At 50.1% G+C, this 26,178-nt stretch overlaps 1 protein-coding gene across 1 annotated transcript in view; it reads left to right on the forward strand.

The window, feature by feature from the left end:
- The first annotated feature begins 389 nt into the window (after nucleotides 1-389).
- The window catches only part of SNX1 (sorting nexin 1), a 32,951-nt gene continuing 7,162 nt past the window's right edge, over nucleotides 390-26,178 (forward strand). The window contains exons 1-8 of the mRNA XM_075006484.1: nucleotides 390-522; nucleotides 15,940-16,042; nucleotides 17,355-17,491; nucleotides 18,912-18,978; nucleotides 20,150-20,193; nucleotides 22,566-22,707; nucleotides 24,191-24,269; nucleotides 25,465-25,540. Coding sequence (XP_074862585.1) covers nucleotides 409-522; nucleotides 15,940-16,042; nucleotides 17,355-17,491; nucleotides 18,912-18,978; nucleotides 20,150-20,193; nucleotides 22,566-22,707; nucleotides 24,191-24,269; nucleotides 25,465-25,540 — 762 coding nt within the window. The 5' untranslated portion in view covers nucleotides 390-408. The remainder of the gene's footprint in view (nucleotides 523-15,939; nucleotides 16,043-17,354; nucleotides 17,492-18,911; nucleotides 18,979-20,149; nucleotides 20,194-22,565; nucleotides 22,708-24,190; nucleotides 24,270-25,464; nucleotides 25,541-26,178) is intronic.

Genomic DNA, 26,178 nt, shown 5'->3' on the forward strand with positions numbered 1-26,178 from the left:
GCCCTACCCCCAATCCGCAGCTCTGATTGGCTGTCCTTGCAAAGGAGGTGGGGAAAGGAGGAAGGAGAGCCAATCAGGCAAAGCTTTCAGGCACTGACGCCCTCCCTCCCACCTCCGCGCGCCGCGCGCCTCGCGCCTCGACGCCAAGCCCACCAGCCCAGCGCGCGGCTGTTTCACAACGAGGCCACCTGGGCGGGGCTACTCTGGCTCCACCCACCGCAGCCAGGACCGCCTCTCTCGTTGGACGTCCCCCCTTTGGCCCTGCCCCCTGACGCCCCCTCCGCTCCGCCCCGCCCCCGGCAGTGGCCCCGCCCCCGCTCGCGGCGCCGCTCTCTCCCCATAAAGCCCTCCTCGGCGCTTGCGCTCTGCTGGGTGCTTGGGAGGCGGAAGCGGTCTGAGCGCAGGGACATGGCGTCGGGCGGCGCCTGCAGCTCCAGCCCCGTCGCCGAGCGGTTGCCCCCGCCCTTCCCCGGGGCCGAGGGGGATGCGGACAGCGACGGCGAGGACATCTTCACCGGCGCCGTGAGTCCGCGGGGGGCCCGGCGGCGGGGGAGGCGGACCCGTGAGCGGCCCGGGCGGGGGGACCGGGCCGGGCCGGGCTCTGCTGGCTGGGAAGCGCCCGTAGCTCTTCATCGCGGGGCCGGGCCCTCCGCCAAGCTCCGGAGCCCAGCAGCTTCCCGGCTCCGCCGCTGGCTTGGTGGGACCCCCGGGCGTGTCCCTGGGCCCCTTTCCTGTGAAGCTGTCGCCGCCGAGTTGCCCGTCCTGGGCTCTGTCCGCCCTGAATCAGCGGCGCTAATGCCCGCGTGCTGTTCGAGGAGCCCTGGGCTGGGGCGAGCAGCGTTCGTCACTCTGCTGGGTGCAATAGCTTGCAAAGCAAAATCGCTCTAATTCCTGGAGTCAGAGACGCCTAACCACGGCGAGGGCGCGGGGCGATGGCTGGAGCTGGCCTCCTGGGGAAGAATGTGGGGCAAAATCACATGGCTGTAGAGAAACTCGTGGGGTGCTCTGGTTACACGAAGGAAGTAACATGTGGCTGGGCTGTTTTGCCAGGTGTTGTGTTGTGGTGAGAGGTTTTTTTGTTGCATTTGTGATGCCAATGAACTGTGTTCAGGGCAGCATGGTGGGGGGGGGGGGGAGGAGAAGGTGTCAGAGGGAATTTCCTTTTGAGGATAGTACTTAAGTAGTGATGCTCTCTCTTAAAGTATGTGATCTTTAAAAATGGCCTGTCAGGGGTTTTATGTGCATTGGCTGCCCCTTCACAGCAGCACTTCATTGTAGGACTCCATGAAAAATGAATTAAAACATAATCCCACTGAGTGGGGCATGTGATATACTTCTGGGTAGCCATCAAAGTAACCTCCAGTGTAAAAAGAGCTGGCAGACTGGATACTACTCTAGTCCCTTGGGGCCAATTCCTATTTTATTGTTCTCATGTGTCACTCTAGATTATATCTCCAGGGAATGCTCTACATGGCTCCACATAAAGTTTAAATATATGACCTTAAAACATGATACCAGACCCTTACTGAGTATGGAAGGGCTGGGAAGAGCAGTAAACAGCAAGAAGTAATGCTTACCAGTCTTTGCTTTCAAGTCCATCAGTGTGAAGTTCCCTCAAGTGAGTTGCTGGGAGAAAGCAAAGGAACTGTGGTATTTCTTTCTCGTGCTCGTGTGTACCTGTCCATGTGTGCTTTGCAGCTTACCCTGCCTAGGCCAGTGGTTCTCAACTAGGGGTCCAGGGACCCAGCAGTCTTCAGGGAGTCCACTGAGCACAGCCAGGTTTGGATTTGCTGAACCCCTGGGCAGAAAGCAGTAGCCTGAGTAGTGTAGCTTTGCAGGGGCCCTTGTGGTGTGGTGCCCCAAGCAGTTGTCCTTTTTGCTGTGTCCTAATGCCAGTCTGGACTCTCTAGCTATGTCTACACGTGAAGCCTACTTCGAAGTAGCCTGTTTTGATGTGGAGACATCGAATCGAAATAACGTCTACACGTCCTCCAGGGCTGGCAACGTCGACGTTCAACATTGACGTTGCGCAGCACCACATCGAAATAGGCGCTGCGAGGGAACGTCTACGTGCCAAAGTAGCACACGTCGAAATAAGGGTGCCAGGAACAGCTGCAGACAGGGTCACAGGGTGGACTCAACAGCAAGCCACTCCCTTAAAGGGCCCCTCCCAGACACAGTTGCACTAAACAACACAAGATCCACAGAGCCGACAACTGGTTGCAGACCCTGTGCATGCAGCATGGATCCCCAGCTGCAGCAGCCAGAAGCCCTGGGCTAAGGGCTGCTGCACATGGTGACCATAGAGCCCCGCCAGGGCTGGAGAGAGAGCGTCTCTCAACCCCATAGCTGATGGCCACCATGATGGCGGACCCCGCTATTTCGATGTTGCGGGACATGGATCGTCTACACGTGCCCTACTTCGACGTTCAACTTTGAAGTAGGGCGCTGTTCCCATCCCCTCATGGGGTTAGCGACTTCGACATCTCGCCGCCCAACGTCGATGTTAACGTCGAAATAGCGCCCAACACGTGTAGCCGTGACGGGCGCTACTTCGAAGGAGCATGCACATGTAGACACAGCTTTTATGTGCAGAAAACCAATTGCTGTGCCACAGCTGGACTGTGGCGTTACAGCATCAGGGGTCTTGGCTCAAAAAAAGATTGGTACAGGTTCTTGGAGTCATGTACTCCTGGTATTTTGATTGCCTGGCGAAGTCAGGACTCTCTCTTAACCAGACTTAAGACAGTGCATTTCCAGAACAGAATGTGGGTGTAGGGTGAAAAGGAGAGGAGTTGCTGAGTACACTTAGCATTGAAAGAGACCCCAGGAAGTCATTGAGTCCCATGTCCTGCTGAAAGCAGGTCCCGTCTCAACTAAATTGTCCTGGTCAGGGCTGGATCAAAGTATTTGTTTTTCTGTTGTGATTGATAATGTGCTTTTTTTTTAAGCTGATCAAACATGCAATAGTAGAGGATATTAGGCTTGTCTTTTTGGTACTCATACATGAAAATCAAATGTTTTTGAAAGCATCTTCTATTTGATATTCAGGGCCCATCTAGCTTGCAACTAGTTTAATGGTGTCTCAAACCCAGATCAAAAGTTAAAAAATCCTTCTTCCCTAGATTGTTCAAAGTCCCTATTTCAGCATTATTTTTCTAACAGTAACTTTGGCAAAATGGAGTGTTAAAAATTCTGGACCCTCACACTTCAAATGGGCATATGAACTAACTAGATATGTTTGTGGAAAATCCAAGGAGGTTTTCCAGCATGGAAGACCAAAATTGATATTCCCAAGGGCGGTGGGGGGAACCTTTTAAGAGGCCTTTTTCTGTTCAGAGAAGCAAAGGGCACAAGATCAGCTGCTTAAAATTGTCACCTGTAAGTTAACTGCTCTTTGAATAGGAAAAATATAAAAGCTGTGTGTGTAGTAGCTTCACTTTTAACAGAAGGCTTGGGTTTGTCACCTCCTTAGTCAAATATAACTGCAATTGGTGATTGTAGCAACATATATCTTGTTTCTTACAGGCAACCAAGCTCCCAAAAGCCAGATTTGCAATCAGGAGTGAGTAGACCTATAGTGCGCATGTTTTATCTGCAAGAGTTTGTTTGAAAAAACAAAGCTCAAAGTAAAAAAGCTAACTTGTGAAATCTTAAATCTGGGTGTCTGATCTCTGTACATCTTAAAATTTAGTCCCAAAACATAATAGCTGCTTTACTTTGAAAATGTAAAACACCTGAAACTTCTTGAGGAGGGGGTTCCTGGAAAATATGGTGGTTAAACAAATCCCCTAGTCACACAGGGAGACCTAAATAGAAACTGCCCTTGAGCAGAGTACAGTCTTCAGGTTGCAGGCATTAAAAATGGCTTGCTCAGCTGAAATAACTTTGTGGTGAGTGGGAAGCTCTTCCTAGTGTGTATTGGTGCAAATATGTTAACTTCTAGAGAAAGTACTTTAAACCAGAAAGTGCTTTCTGGCTGCCAAGATGCTTCCAGTTGTGACCTGAAGCTGCTGGTAGACCAGTGTGAGCGCTATGCTTTTGCTGCTGATAGCTTTGCCAAGCAGTAGTGTGAAGTAGATAACAGTCTGGTTCTGAGCTAATGCGGGGTAATCTGCGGGTCCTGGTACAAATGTTCTTCTGCCACTACATGAGGCAGAAGTTCTGAGCAGTAGAAGAAGGCATTAGAGACGTGAGGGGCAAAATAGCAAATCTTCTCCACAATATCAGTAAGGCGGCTCTGCAGAAGGAGAATTGCCTTTTCCCCTTCAACAGCTGGAGGGGGGAGGTACATAACATTTGATGCCAGTTAGCTGAAGGCTGACCTGAAAGATGAAGACCTGAGAGGTTTCAGGATGTCTCAAAGGCCTTTCACAGGGGTCTCATTTCTGGTGAGTAGCCATAGGGCTGGTCTAGCCAGAAAGCTGACTGGCCATAGCTACCTGTCTTGGTGTGACACCACCAAGGCACAAAGCTGTGCCTATCTAAGGCGTGGTATAGGCCACAGTAGGCTGATGGAAGAATTCTTCTCTCAGCCCAGCTGTTGCCCCGGAAGGTGAGTAACTAACTACAGCAAGAGAAGGGCCCCTACAGTATAGCTGCTTTTCTGCAGTGACAAGTGCTACAGTGTGGACAGCACTGTGTTGATGGTACGGTCTCTCCCTGAGGTAGCTGTCACCTCTCATAGAAATGGATTTATTATACCATTGAAAACTGTCTTGCCCATGAGCACAAAGCCTTTTTTCCCCTGGTGTGCTACAGCAGCACGCAGTGCTTCTAGTGTAGATGAGTCCCGAGTGTACCTCTGGAAGGTGCATGGATACTGCTATGACCAGGGTGGTGCAAGAACCTATTTGGAAAAGACTCAGTGCTTGCTGCCATGGCTGCTTCTGGCTCTCTCTAACCTGCATAGAACATGTCTAACCAGCTTGGCTGCGGTCAGCCTTTGCCACCAGTATGCACTGTCTTGTGTTGGTAGTGCAGGCTGGAGCTAAACAATTGTTAGCAAACAGCTGAAGGTTTTTAGAAAGCAGAACTGGTGTACACAAAGCCTTGGTAGGCATAGGGCTGGGGTGATGGCAGTAAAGTCTGACTCTGGGAATCCCCAGTTTGAGGCAAAATGAATGTCCTAATTCCTTTCCGGAGCTCATTCTCTGCTTGCTTTTGGAGTCCTAACTCTTCTGTTAGGCTCAGTGTAGAGCTGCGTCCCCAAACACTGGACAGTGGTGCTACAGCTCCTGCTGTGCATTAGCCTTGAATGACACTGGTCTGCTTTCTTACTGCAGCTCTTCGTACAAAACTACTGCCTGCACCCCTCTCCTGCTAAATAGGTCTGCACTTTAAGCCCTTCAAGGTCATAAAGGAGTAGAAGCTGCTAGGAGTGAAAAGAGCCCTTGTTTAATTGATGAAATGACACGGCAAGGTGAGGGTCCAGGAGTGGCTTGGCTTTCGGCAGTTAATTAGTGACTTGGTAATCTGGATAAACATGTTGGGGTTCCTGATTGCGCACTGCCTTTCCTTGACCCCTTCTCTACCTTCTGTGTCTTTAATTCCTAGACAGGTAGAGGTGAGTCTTCAGCTGGCTAGATCTATATGTGATGAAGTGGGTCTGTCCCACAAAAGCTCATCACCGAATAAATCGCTTTTAGTCTTTCAATGGCTACATTCCTGCAGTTTGTTTTTGTTGGAGTACAGGCTAACATGGCGACCTCCGTTATTAGATCTGTATCTGTAGCTCTTCCCCTGCATACTAATAATGGTGGTGGGAGTTTCATCAGTGATAATTAGCTCTTAGACTTGCCGTGTGGGTGCACAAACTGTAGTCCTTAGTAAAGAGACTGTGAACAGAATGTAGATGTGCACCCTAGAATTGCCAGACCACAGCAATGTTCCAAAGGGTCCTTTATCAAGAGTAGCTGTTGCCAGGTGCTTTGGAGAAGCTCAGCCAGCCTCCACAATCTACATAAATGCCATATTTTGGTAGTGAGAATGTACATGTGGGCTGACAAACCCTATGGTGTTCCTGTCTAATGTAAATGCACGGTGAACCCTGTTTAGACAAATGGATAATCATCTTAGATCTTTCTAAAGCCTGCAGTAATTTCACAAGGCTAATACTTCCTGGCTTTTAGCCATTATAGGTAGGGCTCTGTTCTTCTGGTGGAGACATAAATGTCACAAGGAGCATGTAGGGAGAATCACAAAGCAGGAGTTAAAAGCCACTTCCCAAGGGCCATAAAGAACTTGTTCTGGGTGAAGGGTACAGAGGCCAAGTAATCTCTCACATTTGACTGTGAAGAACAGTCATGGTCACCAGGGAAGCAATGCATTGGTGACTTGAGCTTTCTGAAGACTGTTTCTGCTGCTGTTGGTAGCTTTTCCCTGGCAGCCTACTGAAGAGGTGAAACAGAGCCTGAGGGAGCGAAGACTGCCACTTGGACTTCAGCTGTTCCACTTGTTTGTGGTCTGCTGAAATTCATATCAACTCTATCTAGTAGGGGTCTGGTCTTATCTGCTCTGGCCTTGAGCTGAGAGAAAGCATAAAGGAGAGACTGTTCCTGAGAGAGGGGATGTGAAACTGTGTGCAATTGTTGCTGATGGATACACCCTGTTCTGCCTGCATCAGTGCACCATGCAAATGTTAATTTTGATTCAGTAAATGGTCCTAGCGTTGAAGACATAACATGATGCTGTCACCCTACCACTCTTTTAATAAGGTTTGGGGTACAGAGGTCTCTGCTTGCTTAGTGCCATGGCAAACCACTGAAACTCCTACCAGAGGTTGGAAACTCTTTGACTGGAAAAGAATCAACATAAAACACTAATGCTGCATGATGTTTCAGTTGTTTTGCCTGAAGTTCCTTTGTGAGTGGGTCTGACCTCTGTCAACCATCCCTCTTCCATGGGGAAGAAATGGTTGGTTTTTAGTCACTTCAGTCAAGTATAAATTCCTTTGTTTCTTAACAAAACGGATATTGGGGAGCGGGGTGGGGGGTGTAGAAAGTGACAAAGTGGTGGTGAGTGGGCAGGATGCCGTTTTAGGATGCAGGGTGACTACTCCATCGTGGAGAGATGCTTTGGACTGGCAGGTTGGTCACAGCTGATGTTGCTTTGAAGCTGGCTCCCCTCTGGTCAGGATGTTATCTGGCTGCATTGATCAGGTCCCTTCCCTTCATGGGTCCTTATTAGGCTGGCCATTGTATCTTATGCTGGTGCTGTGCAGGTGCTTTTACAGGATCATGTGAAAAGTCAAGGAATAGTCAGGTGGAAGATAGTGAGAGGGAAAAGGGGATGATGGATCAGTATCTTGTATGGACCACGTGGGGTCCTTGCTGGTGCAGTGCTGCTGATCAGGCATACGCAATGGTGTGCCAAGGGCTGGGTGTTAAGATAAAAATCTGTTTGCGGCAGTGGAGGATCACAGGCACTGTAAGAGCCCCCAGAAGGAGGCATTATTCCAGCCATCACCTCCACTTAATTTGTTCGCCAGTTTGACCTAACATCAACTGTCCAATGCTACTGCATTAACTTCCTGTCTCAATTACTCTAGTTTGTTGGAAATTATCTTAACTGAAGGACTGTTCTGTTTGTAGGCCATTAATCCAGTCTGTCTCGATCTCTTCCCACTGCTGCGTACTGTCCTTGGTGATGGGAAGATCATGTAAACGTCCCATTCTCTAGCTCCCATTTTTAATAGGCCTGTCCGGCCCCAATTATAAGAGTTAGTGTTAAACACTTGCACTACAATTCCTAGCCTACTGCTCTTGGCACACTTGACACACATTACAGTAGACACCCCCCCAAATTTACATGAGGGTTGTGTTCTCACAACAGTTCCCAGTGCAAGCTGGTCAGTTTCCCTCTCAGTCTGGGAGACAGGCACTGTTTCTTTCCAGCTTCCCCCAGCTGGGAGAAGCTACACTGTGTAGACAGCTGCAGTGTGGCTTCTCCCAGCTGGGGAGAAGCCATGCCACTGTGGGTGCCTGCCCAGCTTCTGTCACCTGGGGGAAGCCAGGGAGACAGCCACACCACCACAGCTGTGTTCCCTGCTTCCCCCCCAGCTAGGGGAGCCAGGCAGGCAGCCACAGAGTGGCTTCCAGATACACTTAATGTGGGTAAAGCACAACTTGAAGTCCACGTGGTTTTGGAGGTTTACTATAGTGCTGTTTGTGCCTTTTTGTAGGCTGCTGGCTAGTACTTCTTGCAGGATGGACTGACATTCTTGCTGGCATGGAAGAAACAAAAGACCACCCTACCGTATCTTCCCATTGTTGTAGAATATGCTTCCTTCCAGAAGGGAACGAATAACTTTTTTGCTGAAGGTATAGGCCATGTTTCTAGAGCATATGAACTTGTGAATGGTAATGCTACAGTGAGACTGGCATGCCTGCCTAGGAAACCGTTTAGCACCTGGCCTCTAATCTGGAGATGTCCACTTAATGCATTTGGCCTACAGAAATTCAGCAGTCACTCAGGTCTAGATCCACAAATCGAACTAGGCACTTAAGTGTCTTACTAAATTCCAGTTATTGCTTGCTGCCTGAAATCGCACAATACTTCGGCAGCAGCGTTTTTTGTTGCAGTAACTGTTCCCTAGGCATCTGTATTTCTGCTTCTGAGCATGTGCATTGTTGCCTCACTTGAGGGTGTCCAGATATTTATCTCCCCCTTAAGCACCAGAGCAATTCTTGAGCCAGGGAAAAATAAGAGGAAGAGCCCCTAACTCATAGGTAGACTGATGGGTAGCGGTGTGGCGTTCAGCTGCCTTGGCACACAACTGGTGGGGAAGAAGGGGAGATGAACTGGGCAAGAGGTTGATCAGAAAAATCCAACAACCTTGGCCACCCATTCAAGTTCCCTCTGCCTCATGAGACTGGATTTGGACCAGGATTTGCCACCTCTCGGGAGTGCCCTAATCTCAGGGCTATAGTTTGTCTCAGTTTTGTAGCCTAGATTGTTATTGAAGATGTTCCTCTTGCTGTTGGACCAGTGAATGAGTGACTGTGGCTAAGGTATTCACCTGGGTGCATGCAAGTGATGTGCACATTGGCCCACTACACCCAGGGTTGAGTTCAATCCTTGAGGAGGCTGTTTAGGGATTGGGGCAAATAGATGTCAGGGGTGGTGCTTGGTCCTGCCAAGAGGGCAGGGGACTGGACTAGATAGCCTCCCGAGGGCCCTTCCAGTTCTAAGTGACATGTATCTCCAATTATAACCTCTGGGAGGATGATCCCAACTATGGGATTCTCTCTCTGATCGGTTGATCCAGGGCTTTAACCCTCAACTGCACAGGGGGCTGTCAGAGGGGATGGGACCACTCCACTGCATCCCTGAGAGTGTCAGCTATGTGCCTCTGATTCCTCTAGCTCCTCCCATTCAGCCATTTGGGGTTTGAGTGTGCTCTGTTTCCAAGGATCTGGAGTGCCTTGGCCCATATGTGCCCCTATGCACCAGGCAGTCTAGCGGAGAATCCCCACTCTGCGGCTGGACTTGGGCCTGCCTTATTTTTACACTTTGAGGTTGAACAGTGCTGGGGGTTATTAGCAAACATTTTACACTTGGGCTAGGTGTATCTTGCTCCCTGAATGCTGGTTAGCTGCTCCCGCTAGCTTAGGGGTGAGCTTCCCAATGTTTGAACTCCTCTCTTATCCCCACCCCGTTGTCAAAGGGGCTAGCGGCTGAAAGACTAGCAGGCTAGAGCTGCAGTGTCCATACATTCCCCACTTGGCACATGCAGGGAGCAGGGCAGCCTAGTGTGGCAAATGCAGCTCAGGAGAGCTGCATGTGTGGGTCGCCCCCTGGCTGCTCCATGCGCGCACACCACCACATGGTGGGACGCAAACGTGGCAGCAGCAGCGGAGGTGGTGCCTCTGGCCCTGGGCGCTCCAGAAATGGTGCAGCTCTGGCCCCAGGTGTCTCTCAGGGCAGTGGTAGCCCCGGCCCTGGCCCCAGGCAGTTCATGCAGCTGCAGTAGATCTGGCTGTGGCACAGCTTGTGTTTAGCTGGGGGTGGGGAGGGCAGGCTGTGAAAATTGGTAAGTGTCAGTTTGATGCAACTGGGCAAGAGCCTCCTTGGTGAGCCGTGTCTAACCAGGCAAGCTGCTTGGCTCGGTGCACACCCCCACACCAGACGTCACTGGTTATTGATCAAGGAAGCATGCAAACTGACGCACCCCCTAAGGATCCGGCAGCCCCTCTTGCGAGACTCCCCTCTTTGCTACCGCTGTTATCTTAGCTCTGAGCTGTCCTTGGGGCAGACCTTGGCTGGGCAGTGGTGGATCCCTGCCGCATTGCTGCAGGCCCCAGCATTGCAGGATTATGCTATGCTGCAAAATGGGCAATCAGTAAGTGACCTGTAGGCTGGACACAGTTAGTCCCTGGCAGGCTGCTGGACCCTTTATTTACCTGAACATCGGCAGGTAGGGCTGCTCCTGGGTCCCATTGGCTGGGAATGTTTAACCACTGCCAATGGGAGCTGTAAGAAGTGTTGTGGGCTGGCCCACTGCTTCCTGCAGCTCCTATTGGCTAGAAGTGGTGAACTGTGGCCAATGGGAGCTGGAACAGCTGTACCTGGGCAGGCAGGCAGAGGTAACTAAAGCATCTGGTAACCTGCCAGGGGCTAATCATTGTGAATTGTGACTATCCTGCAGGCAGCTTATTGCCCACCTGGCTGTAAAATCTGGTTCTGATTGCCACTAAGTGTGCTAGCTGCTTACACAGCTGACTACCTTGACCTCACTTGGGCAGTCCTGCCTGCTAAAACAGCAATTTCTTTTTTTGCCACAACAGTTTCACTGTTGTACGTGAAGCAACAGGCATTCACTAGGACAGGCATTTGCACTCGTAAAATTCCAGCAGCTAGTTTGAGCTGCAGTGACTTAGCTAGCAGTGAGTTGGAACGGAGTGGCTTTCTCTGGGCCAAGCAGTAAGCAAAACCAGAGCTGAAACTTGGCTGTTAAGTTGACTTCCTGAGTATACTTCATCAGGGCTGGGACTGCCTGCCATGCAGCAATCCACGTCTCTGGTCTTTGGTCTGAGCATCGCTCTCCATGTTCCACCAAATAAAGCTCCTCTCCATGTGAGGAGCTAAGTGAGCACATTGCACAGTAGTGCTCCCAGCAGGGGTCTGTAAGCATGACCATTCAGACTGCACTCAACAGCACAAGCCCAGGCCCTTATCCTCCCATGGGGAGCGTGCACCTGCTGAGCACACGTTAAATCCAGTATCTCCAGTGAGTCAGTGTAGATTGTGCACTGGAATGGGTGGGACTTAAGGAAGTTTCCCAGGCTACAGCTTAGCTGCAACTATGATGTAGAAATGTACACTATATGGTGTAATGGGAGCTGGAGATGGTAAAATCAATAGGGCTGTCTTCAGTGTGCTAAATACCAATTAAATAGCTTGGCATTTTTGCTTCCTCTCTGTTACTTGGCATTTAAGGTAAGAGTTGGAACCTGAGTGCTTTAAAATCATCTCGCTGTGTGACACTGGGACATTTGAGCAGTTAGTGCTTCCTCTTTGCAAAATAAGAACCTCCTGCAGTGTGCAGAACCTCCATCGCAAAGTAGGCAGGGCAGAAAGACTGGCTTCTGTAAGTGTCACTGCACCTTCCTTCCTAGTGTAATGGTATGCTTTGCTGCAAGAAAGCATCTGAATTGCATCTCCAACAGAAGTGCATCTCGGTAGCATCATGAAGCGAGCAGGGCTGGATTGAAGCACTGTAGACATGCCTAGGGCTCTACTGCTGGGAGTCACATGAGGACATGTGGGTCTCAGATTTTGTGTAAATTTCTAGGCCAGATGATGGTAAAGCAAAGTTCATATGTGACCAATGTAACAGTGTTGGTGGTTGCCAGTCTACAGACCACCTGAACCAATTGTTCTGAGAGGATGAACTGCCCCAGGTGTATCTGAGGGGTTAATTCCAAGTTGCAGTGCTCTGGGGGACCTCACCAATGCAGTGTCTTTGGTGCATATGACCTCCTGTGGGTTATAACGGATGATGGTGTGGTACTAGCTATTCGTAAAACTGCACCATTTTGATGTGTATTAACAAATGTCCTAAGATGCTGGAGGTACTTGTCTCTTTGCTCACACTGCAGATGCCTCCAGGGAGGTATTGTGGCCAGTTTGTGGACAAATTGGAGAGGGTCCAGGGAGAACAAGAGAAAAGAGGAAATTTATGAAACAGTTTAAAAAAAAAAATACAATTAGTCTTTAGAAAACAGAGCGTCATCAACCTGTGGAACTCCTGGCTAGAGGAGATTGTGAAGGCCAGGACTATAACAGGGTTAAAGAGAGCACTAGATAAATTCATGGAGGATAGGTGTGTCAATGGCTATTAGCCAGGATGGGCAAGGATGGTGTCCTCAGCCTGTTTGTCAGAAGCTGGGAATGGGCAAGAAGTGATCACTTGCCTGTTCTTTTTATTCCCTCTGGGCCTCTGTTGGAAGCTAGAACACTGGGCTAGACGGATGGATCACTGGAGGCTTTTACAAACAGGTGGGATGGGTACAGCTTCCAGGGATGCTCTAGGTTTGCTTGGCCCTGCAGGGGCTTGAATTTGATGCCTTTTTTTGTTCCTTTCCAGCCTAATTCTATGAATCAGGCAAGAACAGCCCCTGCTTGTTCCAGCTATGGCTGTGGGGGTACGTACTTGGGCAAGTACTGGGGTTCCTCTTGGTGCCACCTGTGCATCTTTTCAAGAGCAGCATCGGTCATCTCGAGGGGAGAGTGGTGCTCACGCTGCTTTCCTTGCCTGTTCGGAAGGGCAGGAGGGCCTTCTCTACCACCTGTACTCTAAGCGGAAGCTGCCTCATGGCAGAGGCCTGGCCCCACAGGTGGAGTCTGCCATGGTGCAGTTTATAGTCTGGATTGCCTTAATCTAGCCCTGGGGCAGAGAATCGCAGCAAAACTGCTGTCCTGTAGAACTTCTCTGCCTCCTGCTAGAGAGTGGAGCAGGGAGCTGAAGGGCTCTCTGCCACTCCAGCTCAAGCAGAGACAAAACTCCCTTTGCAGTTTCAAGATCCTGATGTCTTGATTGATACCTCATCACATTAAGGTGGCTACCTGCTACTGATATGGGTAGATGGGTTACTTCCACTTCCAGTTAACTAGACAGCATGGTCTCTGTAGCAAAACCTTTCATTATGCTGCAGGTAACAACCCACCACCACCAAAATCCAATGATTCCAGGTCCTCTTGTTAGGCTTAATTTCTGAACCAGGCAGATAATGGAGCAAATAATTAAGAATCCACTTACAATTTTCTAGAAAAAAGGTAATAAGTAACAGCCAGAATTTGTCAAAAAAATCAGGTTGGTTTGACATAGCTGCTTATCCTGTTTTAAAGGAAGCTTTGTGGCTAAGGGGGAAAGGGTAGGTGTGGTATAGCCAGACTTTAAGGCTTTTGATATAATCTTGTCTAGATTGTGTGTTTCTGTTTTATTAATGAGGTCAAACAAGTGCATAACTGGTTGGCTCTCTGCTCTCAAAGTAGTTGTCAGTGGTTCACAGCCCTGCTGGAGTAGCATAACCAGTGGGGCTCTGCAGGGGTCAGTTTTGGGACCAGTGCTATTCAAGATCTTCTACAAACTAGATAATGGTGTAGTGAGTACACTTCTAAAACTTGTGGCTGATACCCAGCTGGGAGTGCTTTGGAGGATAAATGGTTTTTCAAAGTCATCTGGAGAAGTGGATGGAGAGAAATTGGAGGGAAGTCAATAGCCAAATGCAAAGAGTTCCCTCCTGAGCAGAGTGATCAGCTATGCCCATATGAACTGGGAGAGGACTACCTAGGAAAGATCTAGGGGTCAGTGGAAAAGCTAAAAATGGGCTGAGCGTAAACCCAAATTCTAGCACTCTCCCTAGACCAAGATGCCCAGCTCAGGGCATTCCAGCCCTCTCATAAACCCATGTAGGGACCAGCCCTGTGTGTGGCAGTTGAGTGAAGGGTTCAGTCCTGCTGCATTGCACTGCTTGGTTTGGAGGAGGCTGTTACTCTATCAAACTTCAGCTGTGAGTCTGTGCTCTTCCCTTCCTGCCCTAAAACTTCAGAGAATCCCCCTGCCCTTATTGGCCCATAAGCCCAGGGAGGTGTGTGCAGTCAGACTTCGCCGTCTACTACTGCTGTGTAATTGGTTGCTTGTGGGTTGGTTTCCTGGGCAGACTTGTCCTGCTTTGGAGCACTCGGCATTGCCAATTCACTGTCCTGTGGGTGGGGCAACCCTGCAACCTCATTGTTTTGAGTCACAGGGTTGGGTTGGCCCTGTTGACAGCATACTCCTGACAGCACACTCAAAGAATGGATAATGTTCCTTTTGAAAGCCATGGCACATGGGGCGGGGGGGTGCACCGTGTATTAGGACTTGCTATCAGCTTCCAAAGCTGGCACTAGGCATCACAAGGATTGGCTGTAAAATCTCTGAGCACTAGGGACAGTGCAGCCTTGTCTCTCCCTTTTGTAGAGGCCTTCTAGGAGAAGACATGCCACAACCTCGTATGGAGCACAAAGCTTGCACAGGTCTGCCTCCAAACCATGCCCAGTGAGCAGTGCACCTACATGGATCCACAGAACTGCCCTTCCTATGTAGCAGTCTGGCACTGGGGTGACAGGATATAAGCCCACTTGTCTGAAAACATGGCCCTGTGCCTCATGTGGCCGTTCCTGCACTACAGGAAATGACCCACTAATGGCAGCAGCACTTCAGATTGCTAATGTAAATGGAGCTCAAGCAGCCACTGGTCTCTTGACCACTAGACTGGCCCGCTCCAAGCGTAGTCAACAGTATTGAAAATACTGGCGCTTCACTGTCTATCTGCTGGACATGGAATTATAGGTACTAACTTGCCCAGCATACCGAGAGCCCTGTGCTGCGCATGTTTAAACTCAGACCCTGTCTGTGCTATCCTCGAAATGGTACCAGACATGTCACTGTGTAAATTGCCACCTGTGCAGTCTGACTGGGATGAGCAGAGTTTTTCTGGGACCTATTGACAGCATTATTTGTATAGCAGGAGATGGGCTCTAACTACCCTTCCCTGCAGGTCAGAACAAACATGCTAGAATCTGACCTGCAGAAACTCCATTTAGTAGCTGATGGCGCTGCTGTTCCAGCACCAGTGCAGATAGGGTCTGAGAACTCATTGTGACAGGACTGGAGCGGTTCTGAGCAGACTTAACTCTTCTCCCCCAACCCCAGCTCTTCTAACAGAACAACTAAATGCCGTGTCCGATGGTCTAGATGAAATGACCATAAGGCAGCTCTTCAGGAAGAACCTGGAGATGCTAAGCCTGGTTCCAGTGGTTGCTGTTCCTTGCACCAATCCTGTTTCCGCCATACACTTGCAAGGGTTCCAGAGTGTTTTAAGGCTCTCTCCCATTTCCAGATCCACTTAGTAGTGACATGACCAAGCACAACCCTTCGTCTGGCCAGAGCCACAGGATGACAGCTGTATGAAATCAAAACACGTCTTCCAGGCTGAATGGTCTGGTTGAGGTCTGGGTCAGCCTTAGGGGAGATGGTGCCCTTATGAACTTATTTTGGTGTCCTACCCATTGTACTGTGCTCCCTTGGGCAGCATTGCTCCTGGGCCCATATTTCCTGTAAGCTGGGTGCTTGTAGAGCTGCTCATGAGGTTCATATGTTGCTCAGCTGGTTAGCAGAGTGGCCACAGCTAAGTTTATTTCTATTGGTGGTGCACATTTGCATATGCCTTGGTGCATGTAAAGCTTATTCTGCACTTCAGTGGAAAAGATCAGCAGGAATGCTGCCTGGGACCACCTAACTCCTTGCCTCGTGACAGCCCAGGGTGGACTGCTCACCAGCCCTGCTCAGGATGTAAGGCGGATGGCTGGGAACCAGAATAGCCAGCTTATCATGGATACGTGATCTGTCTCTGCAACTCAGTGTGCCTGTGCTGACTGTCCCTCTGCTTCCAGAGCAAGCCCCAGTCACCCAAGAGAGAGTCACCTCTCCTAGTGAGTCGCAGCTCCAGAGAAGATCCTGTTCCTGTGGAACAGGATGAGCAGGATCTATTTGCAGGTAAGCTGCCCTGTGCTGTGCACATAACACCTTGAGCTTTTGAGTGGGTGAGAAGCAGGGATATAAAATCCCATTTAGTTAGCCAATTAAATGCTCCCAGGGCTGCTCTGGCTGGGTTGAAATGCCCTGCCCATGGTGGGCGGGGGCTGCTCCATCCCTTACTGCTTAATCCTACCCAGTAAGCCGCATCCCCTTAGGATGAGATTTATCACTTCACTGTTAACGTCCCTAGTGAGAGGCAACTGCAGTCACTAGATAAGAGCTAAAAGCTGCAGGAGGCTTGTTGCCACTTGAAACATTCGGTATCTGTGGAGGAGGGGAACCTATGGGCATGGGGCAGGTGCCAACCCTCCAAAAACTGACGCAGTAACCAGCTCTCTTGGCTTCCCTGGAGAAGCTCCCCAGGGGGTTCCTTACCCCTATATTTTTAGTAGGGCACATTTAAGCTACAATGGGAAAAACACTTGTCTGTGACAACTACCTGAAGAAGCCTAAACGCCAAACTTTGGCTGGAGGCAGCGCCCTCCTGGAGCATGCAGATGACAGTGGGAGCTTGGTGTTCCCCACAGCAGCAGAGTGAAAGTAAGCTGACCCACGTGTTTATCTGTGATTGTCAACGAGACAGATAGCCAGCTACTCATGGATGGCTCAGGCATTACACAGGCGCCGTTTTCTGGGGAGGCAGAGCCCAAAGTGACACAGGGCCTTGGCTCCATGTGGCAGCCGCGAGGTTGCAAAGATGACCTGAAAAGCTTAGTCTGCAGTGGGCCAAATAAGGGCTCCAGACTGGCAGAGCACCGCAGCAGCCTCTGTGGAGATCACCCTGGTGGGAATCCCAGAATGGCTGTTGTACGTAGCGGGGAATGACCTCCCTGGAGGGCAGGTGCCGGGAGCCCAGGCCATTCAGTTATGCACCGCTGTTGGTGGTGCTCCTGCTGTGCCTCTCCATGCACAGCCCAGCCAGAGGGGTTTGTGTTGCTCCTTCTAGCACAGGTAAGAGCAGCTGACTGGGTTGTTGGCTTGGTCGTCTTCTAAAAACATATTGGAGCTGAGGGGGATCAAAAGTTGAATGGCCTTGAGTTTTGGCAGGACGGTGCTGGAGAGCCTGCACTAGGCATCGGAGACCAGCAGTCACTTCTGCAGAGGGTAACTCTGTCAAATACCTACATGTGTACAGTCTGAGATGATGGGCGGGGGGGAGGAATATCTTGCTTCCTAGAACAAGAGCTGCCCTGGTTTTTCTGTAATCGGGTGACTGTCACCCCAGAAAAGGGGCTGACCTCCCTTGGTGGCGACCCTTCTCCCTTTGCAGATGCCACTGTGGAGCTGTCTCTGGACAGTTCCCAGAACAACCAGAAGAAGGAACAGGCCAAGGCATCCAGCATTGCCCGTCCTCCAGAAGTAGCAGCAAGTTCCTCTTCCAAACTCCAGTCGAAGAGCTATGAGGAGGTGAGAACTGTTTGTGTTCTGGGTGCCTTCTGCCCAATTCACTTGTCTGCCAGGGGACTGGCATACGAAGGTAGTGGCCTGAATTTGGGTAAAGGGTAAAATCCCAGGGGCACCTCCTCTAGACTGACTTCACGGGACATCGGTTCAGTTGAAGGGAATCTCTCTCCCATCCCCGTGTGATGGCAGGGCCTGTGGGCCAAGAGCAGGGCACTGCTAAAAGCTTTTGCCAGGCAGAATGTGGAGGCTGCTTCTTTGCAGACAGACCGTTCCACTTTGTAAAATGAAGCATGACAGTGTAAACCTGAGCTGACTTGGTTCAGAGGAGGCTTTAAGGTACCAGACCTGCATGTAAATTCCCAGGGCAGACAGTCCAATTGCTTGTTTCCACTAGCTGTTTGCCTTCCTTCCCAGAGGGGGGAACAGTTTCTTTTTTATCGTAAGGAATTTGCCTTGCTGAAACCCAGCTTTAACACTGTCTTTAGGGAGTAATGTGCAGGCCAGGCTCTCCACTCCTATCTGTCAGCGGTGAGGCTGTGACTATAAATAAAGGCCAAATGAAGCACCCCTGTAGTGCTGTCTGGGAGAAGAGATCAGCCTTCTTGTGAAGGTGTTGCTTTGTGTCCCATGCCTTCCCCCCCACGTGCACCTAGCCAACCCCAGGAAAACACCCTGCCTTCCAGCTGAGGACTGTGGCAGGAGCCTGTGTGCGGAAGCAGGGTGTCTAGTGGGAGAATCCCTTAGCCCAGGAAAGGGTTGCTGAATACCAAGTGCCACGTTGGGCTTCTCCTCTGTACCTAAAGCAGGGCAGCATGGCTAGGAGTGCTGCGCACTGAACCAGTCAGCAGCTTCTTTTCACATCTTAGTTTGATGCACACTAAGGAGCCTGCTCCAGTCAGCTGTGTGTGCGCTGCTCCAGTGTCATAGAGGGGTTCTCAGGCTTAAGCAGCTGCCTGAAGATTCCCATGGGGCAATTGGCAGGTGGTAGACCTGGTATAACTGGCTCTTTTTGGTCCCCTGTCCCAGCTTGAGGGGTAGGGGGTGTGATGGACATACCGCTCCAGTACTGCAGCCTGGGATAATCAGATTTGGTTTCTTCAGGCCACACACAGGCAGATGATGTGATAGAGCCTAGCTGCTACTCTGACCTTCTGAGAAAGTGGGACAGGAGTGAAAGGGTGTCAGAGCTGCTTTGGTTCCTGGATCTCAGCTGGCACAATTTGGGCACCTTGAAGGGGTTGGTGGGACTGTTGCATCTGTGGCGTTGCGTTTCTGGGGACAGTCAGTGTGCTGTACAAAACAAACTCCTCGGTCCTGCCCGAAGGAGCCTGTTTGGAGTTACAAGTGGGCATAGTTTGACGCAAGCTGGAAGCTTGATGTTGCGTTGAGCTGACTTGCTGTGTCCTCTCCTCTTCCCAAACAGCTGGAGGAAGAGGAAGAAGAGGACAAGTTTGAGCTGACTGTGAGAGTGAGCGACCCAGAGAAAATGGGTGAGTCTGTGCCGTGTAAGTCCAGGGATATAAAGCAGCGCATAGAGGAGCAGCTGAGCAGGATGTAATGCAGCCTGTCTGTTCTCTTCTCTTCCCTTCCCTCCTGAGCGTGCAGCTGCATTCCTTCCTGTCCAGTCCCAAAAAATTCACTCTTCCATTTTCACTTTCTCGCTGGTAGCTGTTTCTAGAGACTCTACATAAGCTGCCAACTTGAGCTTTTAGTAATTATATTGCCCTCAACTGATAAGCTGCTGCGGGGTCCGACTTTTCTAGCTTTATCATAGAGAGGAAGCCTGCCGGCTGGCCAGAGAATAGCTTCTGAGAGGTGCTCTCACAGAGGGAGAGTGTGGTAGTTCAGGGAATAAAAGGACTAAACCCCCAAAGGCTGTGCTGGCAGAGTTTACAGAACCACCCTTTCTTTGGGTGCAGTGTGGGTCCTGAGAACCAGCAGACAGCCAGACAGCATGCCAATCTTAGCCAGCAAGGTGGCAGCCTGCACTGGTGGCTTGCTCTATTGGAATCAAGAACTCAGGTATCCGTTAAACAGGGTAGGTCAGGAATCTGGACAAAAACCGTTACCCATCACCAGTCAAATGCAGCAGCTGCTATAGAAAGGAAGGTTGTGGAAGCCATTCCTTGCAGCTATAGAGCTGTAGACAACCCTTGCTTGCCTGGAAGAAAGTAGCATGTCTGCTCTGTTACCAAGCCCAGGCTGCAATGATCTCTTCAAAGGAAAAATCACATGGCTTTAGGGTCGGTTAGCAACCAGCTTTCTTCTAAATAGGCTGTCTCCTGGTGCGTACAGCCACTGATCTGTTCAGCCTTGAACAGATGTGTGGAACTGGCCCAAATGTTAGCAGTGTGACAAATGCTGAATTGTCTGCGTCCAGCATGCTTCCTTAGAAAGGACAAAGGGAGCTGTGCGGTATCAAGCAGCCTGATCAGTTGTCCAATAGCTAACAGCAGCTTTTAAATTTTGGGTTGCAGCGTGCCTTAGGGCAGTTGCGGTCAGTATGCAAACAGCCCTGGCACTGTCCAGAAGTGTAAATGGAGGAGGTGGGAGTGGCTTAGCCCCTCTCCCTCGTGGGGATGGTGCATATGCCAAACGTCAGCAGGAAGCAAGTTGTAATCCGGAGAACTAACATTTTTGCTTGTTTTGGCCCTTCCGTAGGGGACGGCATGAATGCATACGTCGCCTACAAGGTCTCCACGCAGGTACGTCTCGCAAGCCGCCTCTGGATTCGCTAACGTTTTCTTCAGTCAGCAGTCGCTGAAAGGCAATTTGGGATTGAATCCTGGACTGTCTGCTACAAAAGTCCCCTGTGCCATACTGTGTGAAGGCTCTATGAAGGAGACTGGGGACAACATGCAGAGCAATAGAAGTCTGACCAGCAAACTGCTGTCACGCCTCCTTCTGGAACCCCTTGTCAGCCTGGCAGAAACTATGTGCAGAAGACCTAAATCCTCATGGAGGTGGCTTCTGAGAGCTCTCCAGGGCTGGCTCCTCAGTTGCTGTGCACAAGGAAGGATCCTTCTAGCTACTGTTCGCAACTTCATAGAGGAGAATGTCTCGGGTGAAACAGGGTCAGACACCAGCCCTGTGCAGAATAATAAGGGGGCTTTACTGTTAAGTGGCAGGAAGCCAATCCAAAGTGCCTCTTGGGAACGTGTTCTGTCCACCTCCCATATGAACACTCTCCTTTAAAGAGACTGAAACCAAGCTCTTACCAGAGCCCAGCCTGCAGCCACCACTAGCTAATAGGAGTTGCAGCTGTCCTGTATGGGGATAAGAGCTCTGGGGGTGGGGGTGCTGCCAGGAGTGGGGTTTGGCACATTAGGTGGCCTTCCTCAGTCAGCCATGACCCAGTGGCTCAGTTGATTGCTAGGAAATCTTGCAGGCTATGACTGCTTCTGGATGAACAAAACTGCAGCTGTGCTGATTTGCCCCTGCAGATTTCAGTCTCTTCCCTGCTGTTAGAGGCATGCATGATAGTGTCATTAACAAACCTGTTACCAAAATTCTCCAGCTCCCAAACCTTAACTTCCTGTCTTGCCTAATAGCTGCATGGCAGCTGACTGTTGCGGAAATGCCCAGGTTCACTGTCGGGAGCCTCTTAGACACGACTGCCCTAACAAGTCATGGAGTGGTAGTGAGTAGTAGGCTGGTTTGGATGCTGCAACTAGTTCTTCTTCCCTTCTGGACTTCCAAATTGGAAGAATTACTAAAACAAACCAGGCCAGCTCTGAGGGCTTCAGGCAGGCTATCGCCCAAGCTCATCCTTCCAGCTGAATTACTATCTTCTCCACACCATTATCCCTCTATGTATAGAAGGGTCATGCCATTCCTCAGACGCTGATAGCTTTCTGCAGCTCTTGGGCAGAGATCAGCAGTTGGGGCAGATGGCAAACCTGTTACAATAGAAATGTTTTTTTGTCCCTTCCCCCCCCCGCCCCCAAATCTGTCGGCTACTTCCTGTCTGGAGTACACTGCCTCTTCCCAAATCACATGCCCACTTGTGTCTGTAGCTAAAGCCAGTGAGCTGTAAACTATAGTGACACCTGCATCTTCCCATTCTATTGGGAGACATTGTGGTAACACTACTTGTTAGTAGTTGACTCCACTGACAGTGGCTTGTAGGCTTTTTCTTTAAATACCCTGAGCAGGTAGTTGCTAGTAGAAATAGTCTGGCAAATTTCACTGGGAGTGAATGAGTCTGGAGACTAACTGGCGAGCACTAATACACTGAGATCTGTAGTTCTAGATGTTCAACAGAGGTGGAAAGATGCAGGCTCCAAAGAGCTTTTTGTTTTGTTCCATGACACACCAAACTTCGTGCTATAAACGTGAATTTCTACAGTGAGGAGAAGAGGCAGGCTTTCCCATGGAGATGCTCTGCTTTCAGCTAGCACACCACAGAAATGCACTCACCAGTGGTTACACTCACTGGGCATGAGAATAAGACTGATGTGCTTGCTGTCTGGTACTCTGTAACCCCACTTCTGTGGCCTGCCCCTCCAGTTCTGTCTTTCTCAGCTGCTTATGTTTAACACTGAAAAGCTGTTTCTATAGTAAAGAACTTGGCAAGTCAGCAATCACGCCAAGAGGAGTTACTCAAAACAATTCACTTCATACAGCAACACAACTCTCTGGTCCTCCTGTGTGTATTCCAACAGCTTAGATGGAAACAGCAAGTCCATCTCCCTGCGTGTTACTTATCAAGGTTTGCAAGCTCTCTGAAGGCTGTCAGGAGTTCACTGGCTAAACGGTCATGAAACTGAACACTGTTACAGAGCTATCCTGTTGTCTGGTCTTGGCCTCTAAATAGCAGTGTGAAGTTGTGATACTTAGAGCTGTGACTTCCTTTTTGGTCATACTTGGGTAAAGAGGCTCAAGCTTGTCAAAAAGAGCTCGTGTCAGTTGTACCTGTCTGGGTGGGGAGGCTGCTGTTTCAGGAGGAACACTCTGTTCTTGGCTCGGCCACTTGGCGAGGGAGGCAAAATAATAGCTGAATGGCCAGGCAAGGAGTTCCCTGCTAGATCTGTTGCGCAGTGCTGAGTCTTGTTTGACGCTCGTCTTTCTCCTGCAGACCAGTCTGCCCATGTTCAGGAGCAAGCAGTTCTTTGTCAAAAGGCGATTCAGTGACTTCTTGGGCCTGTACGAGAAGCTGTCAGAGAAGCACACTCAGAACGGATTCATAGTTCCACCACCTCCAGAGAAGAGCTTAATAGGTGAGGGTAACGACAGAACCTCTGCTGCCAGTCACTGCAGTTAATTCTAATCTGGGAGTGTGCTGTTCCCTTTCCATGACTTCAGGGGGGTGTCTTGTTTGTTTCTGGGAGCCATTGACCCACAATCAGGTAGGAGAAACATGGAAACCAAAAACTCCCCATACTACTCCCCTATAATCAGGGCCAGATTAACTGTCTTGGGGGTCTGGGGCTATTAGTTCTTTTTTTTGTGGGCCCAAAAATGGGGGTTCATGTGGGAGGGGGCTGCAGGCTGAGGTGGGGTGAGAACTCAAGAATGCAGGCTCTGGGGTGGGGCTGGGGATGACACACTTGGGCTGCAGAAGTGAGTTCCAGGCTAGAGCCAAGGGGCTTGGAATGCAGAAGGGGGCTCAGGGCAGGGAGTTGGGGAGCTTACCTGGGCAGCTCTACCTGGTGGTGGTGGAGAAGCAGATATCAGCATGACCTCCCTGCCTTCTCCTGCAGCTCCAGAAGGTGCAAAGTCTGTAGGCAAGGAGAGCTTGTGGACTGAGCTTCCCACAGCAACAAGGCTTCAGCCCAGTGGAGGGGATGGCAGGGGCAGATAGTACCTAGGAGCTTTAGTGCCTGCAGACCAGGGCCCCAGGCCAAGGGGGGGGCCTTGCAAAAAGATCTGAACTTTTGGGAGCCCCTCTCCCTGCCCTTAGCCTGAGGCCCTGGGCTGCTGCCCCTCAGGCCTCTGTTAATCCAGGAATGGGCCCAGAGCACCAGAACTCATGCTCCCATCATGTGTGAGGGTGCCAAGGCTTGGCGCTTCTGACCCACAGCATGGAGACTTTCAGGGACCAGATCTGGCCCTGCACTAGTGCATTGACTTTACTGGTGAGCACCTTCTCACAAACCTTAGACAAATCCTCCAGAATATTAGCAGGAAAACTAATCTTGTGTCTAAGAGCCTCAGGATTCAGAATAATCCTCCAGCCCAGGGGCAATCAAAGAATGGTCTCTGGTCAAGTGCTGCACCTTCAAATGTAAACTCCTAATCTGTCTGGCATTGGGGAAGCTATTAATGAGTAACTTCTGACAAACCTAAACCCATCTCTTGAAGCACCTTAGAACAGCCTGGCAAACCCTAAGTAAATCACTGGTTTGGTCACACAGTTGTAAGGAGCTGGTATCGACTCTACAGGGTGTATCACATCACACTCCTGGACTTGCTTTTCACTTCAGGGTCCAGTTGTTTTACTTCTCACCCCCAAACCTGTGCAGGCTTGTTCCACCTCTTTGCATGCATGTGGCTTCTTTCCTTGCATCTGTTATAGCAGCATCCACTTACCCCTTCCCAGCCTGGCTGCTCTTGGTACCTCTCACTTCCTCCTATCGGAAATGGCTTTCCTCTTTCCCCTGTGTTGCCTTTCTCCCCTGTCACTACCTCACACGCTGCCCCTTGCTTTGAAAGGACCTTGTGCTAGGAAAATGAAGTAGTGTCTCCTGTCTGCTGTTCCAGGAATGACCAAAGTGAAAGTTGGGAAAGAAGATTCTTCTTCTGCAGAGTTCTTGGAGAAGAGGCGGGCTGCTCTTGAAAGGTATGAGCCATCACCTCAGATGCTGCCCAGGGGACAGCCTGCCTCTCCTCAGGGTAGCTAACTCCATGAGCAAAGAGATGCAGGGGAGGCCTCAAGGGAACGTCTGTGAGATGTGGTCGGTGTTCAGGGGACAGGTGTGCAAAGTACAGACTTAAATGGAACTCAGCTGAACTTCAGCCTGGGTTTGCCATTCATCTTAGAGTGATGCCAGCAAGAGGAGATGGCATCGCTTCAGCAAACAGGACTCACCTCTATTGTAGGAGATCCTGCATAGTGCAGAGGGCACTAGAGCCACATAGGTTACTAAGGTAACTGAAAAAACAATGGTTCTGCTCTAAAAAAAATCTCACAGTGCGCAGCAGGCTTACAAACCAAGCAGGACTGGGGTAGGGCACGACCCCTTAGGGATGGCACTGAAACTAGGGTTGGAGGGCTAGGCCTTGTCTGGATGGAGGGGTTAGCATGCAGCAGGCTGGGCTGTATGGGTGCAACGCACTGTGTGCCAACTGGCCAAATGGACCCTGATACTGAGCCTTAAAAGCTGCCCAGTGCTCTTGGGGCTACCCCATGTGAAATGCTCCCTGGGAAGCTGGTTGTATGCAGTAGCAGGCTCCCAGTGACCAGCTGGTAGACAGCATGCTTGGCTGCTATAGACCAAGTGCATAGCAAACTGGGCTATAACTCACTGTCTGGCAAAACCCTGAATCAGTCTAGCCACAGGGTGGCCTCTGATCTGTCCTGTGATGTCTGACTCCGGGTTTGAAACAGCATGCTGCTCAGTCTTCTGCAGTTTGGGAATATCTGGAACGCTGCCTTGTGAAGGCACCCGATGGGCTCTGAGTCCCTGTGGCAACACTGACCTCTGTAAATGATCTGCTCTGGGCCCACAGCTTGTGGGGTAGAGGCAGGAATTAGTTGGTGAAACTGACAGCTTACCCATGAGTGAAGACTAGATTGTAATTCTATGCGTAATCTGAATGGAACAGATCTGTAGGTGGGAACAGCCTACAGTTGGTGGCTTAATTGCATGCTAAGACAAGACCAGCACACCATCAGTTTTGGTGTAACATGCTGTACTGATACTGTGCGGGCACAACCTCTTTGAGAGGCTTTATCGTTACTAAAAGTTAGAGCTCCAGGAGGGTAGTCCAGACAAACTGAACAACTTGCCTATTGATGCATTTTCACTCTCTAGATATCTTCAGAGACTAGTCAGCCATCCAACCATGCTTCAGGACCCTGATGTCCGGGAGTTCTTGGAAAAAGAAGAGGTTAGTACAGAGCATCACACAGCTCTGGGTGCTCTGGCAATATAGCAGACAGCCCCATCACGTGCATTCAGAGGGCTCAGACTCCACACTTCAGGGATTAGTTTAACTTGTTCAGTAATGTTCGCTTTTTTGGGCATAATGTTCCAAATGACTCAAGTATCTAAGCTGGTAACATGTTGTCTCTTCACCTACGCTGCCAGGGTTAGAGCTTGTCTCAAAATATAGTAATTACGAGAATCAAATTCCTTAACTTCCCCTCCCCCAAAACAAACTGAGGGCAAATGACTGATCGTGTAGCAAAATCACACATTGGAGAATCTCATCCACCAATGGGATTAAACTTGTAAACAAAGATTCCACTCATGGGAGTAGAATTATTCACAGAACCACTTTCTCAGCTGCCCATAACTACTTGTATAGTCCAGGGCAGACACCTGGTTTCCCAGATCTGATAAACTTTTGGAGATCAAAAGCTTGTCTGTCTCTCCCTCTCCAGCAGATCTTGGTTCAGTAAGATGTTCCCTCCCCCCACCTTGTCTCTAACATCCTGCAGCTAACACTACTAAAACTAACGCCAGACTTAAGTGACTCATGGCTATTGGGGTGGGGGGGTGGAATTGACGGGGTAACCTGGCCAA

Source organism: Carettochelys insculpta, chromosome 12, assembly GCF_033958435.1.
Source record: "Carettochelys insculpta isolate YL-2023 chromosome 12, ASM3395843v1, whole genome shotgun sequence".
Classification (NCBI taxonomy): Eukaryota; Metazoa; Chordata; order Testudines; family Carettochelyidae; genus Carettochelys; species Carettochelys insculpta.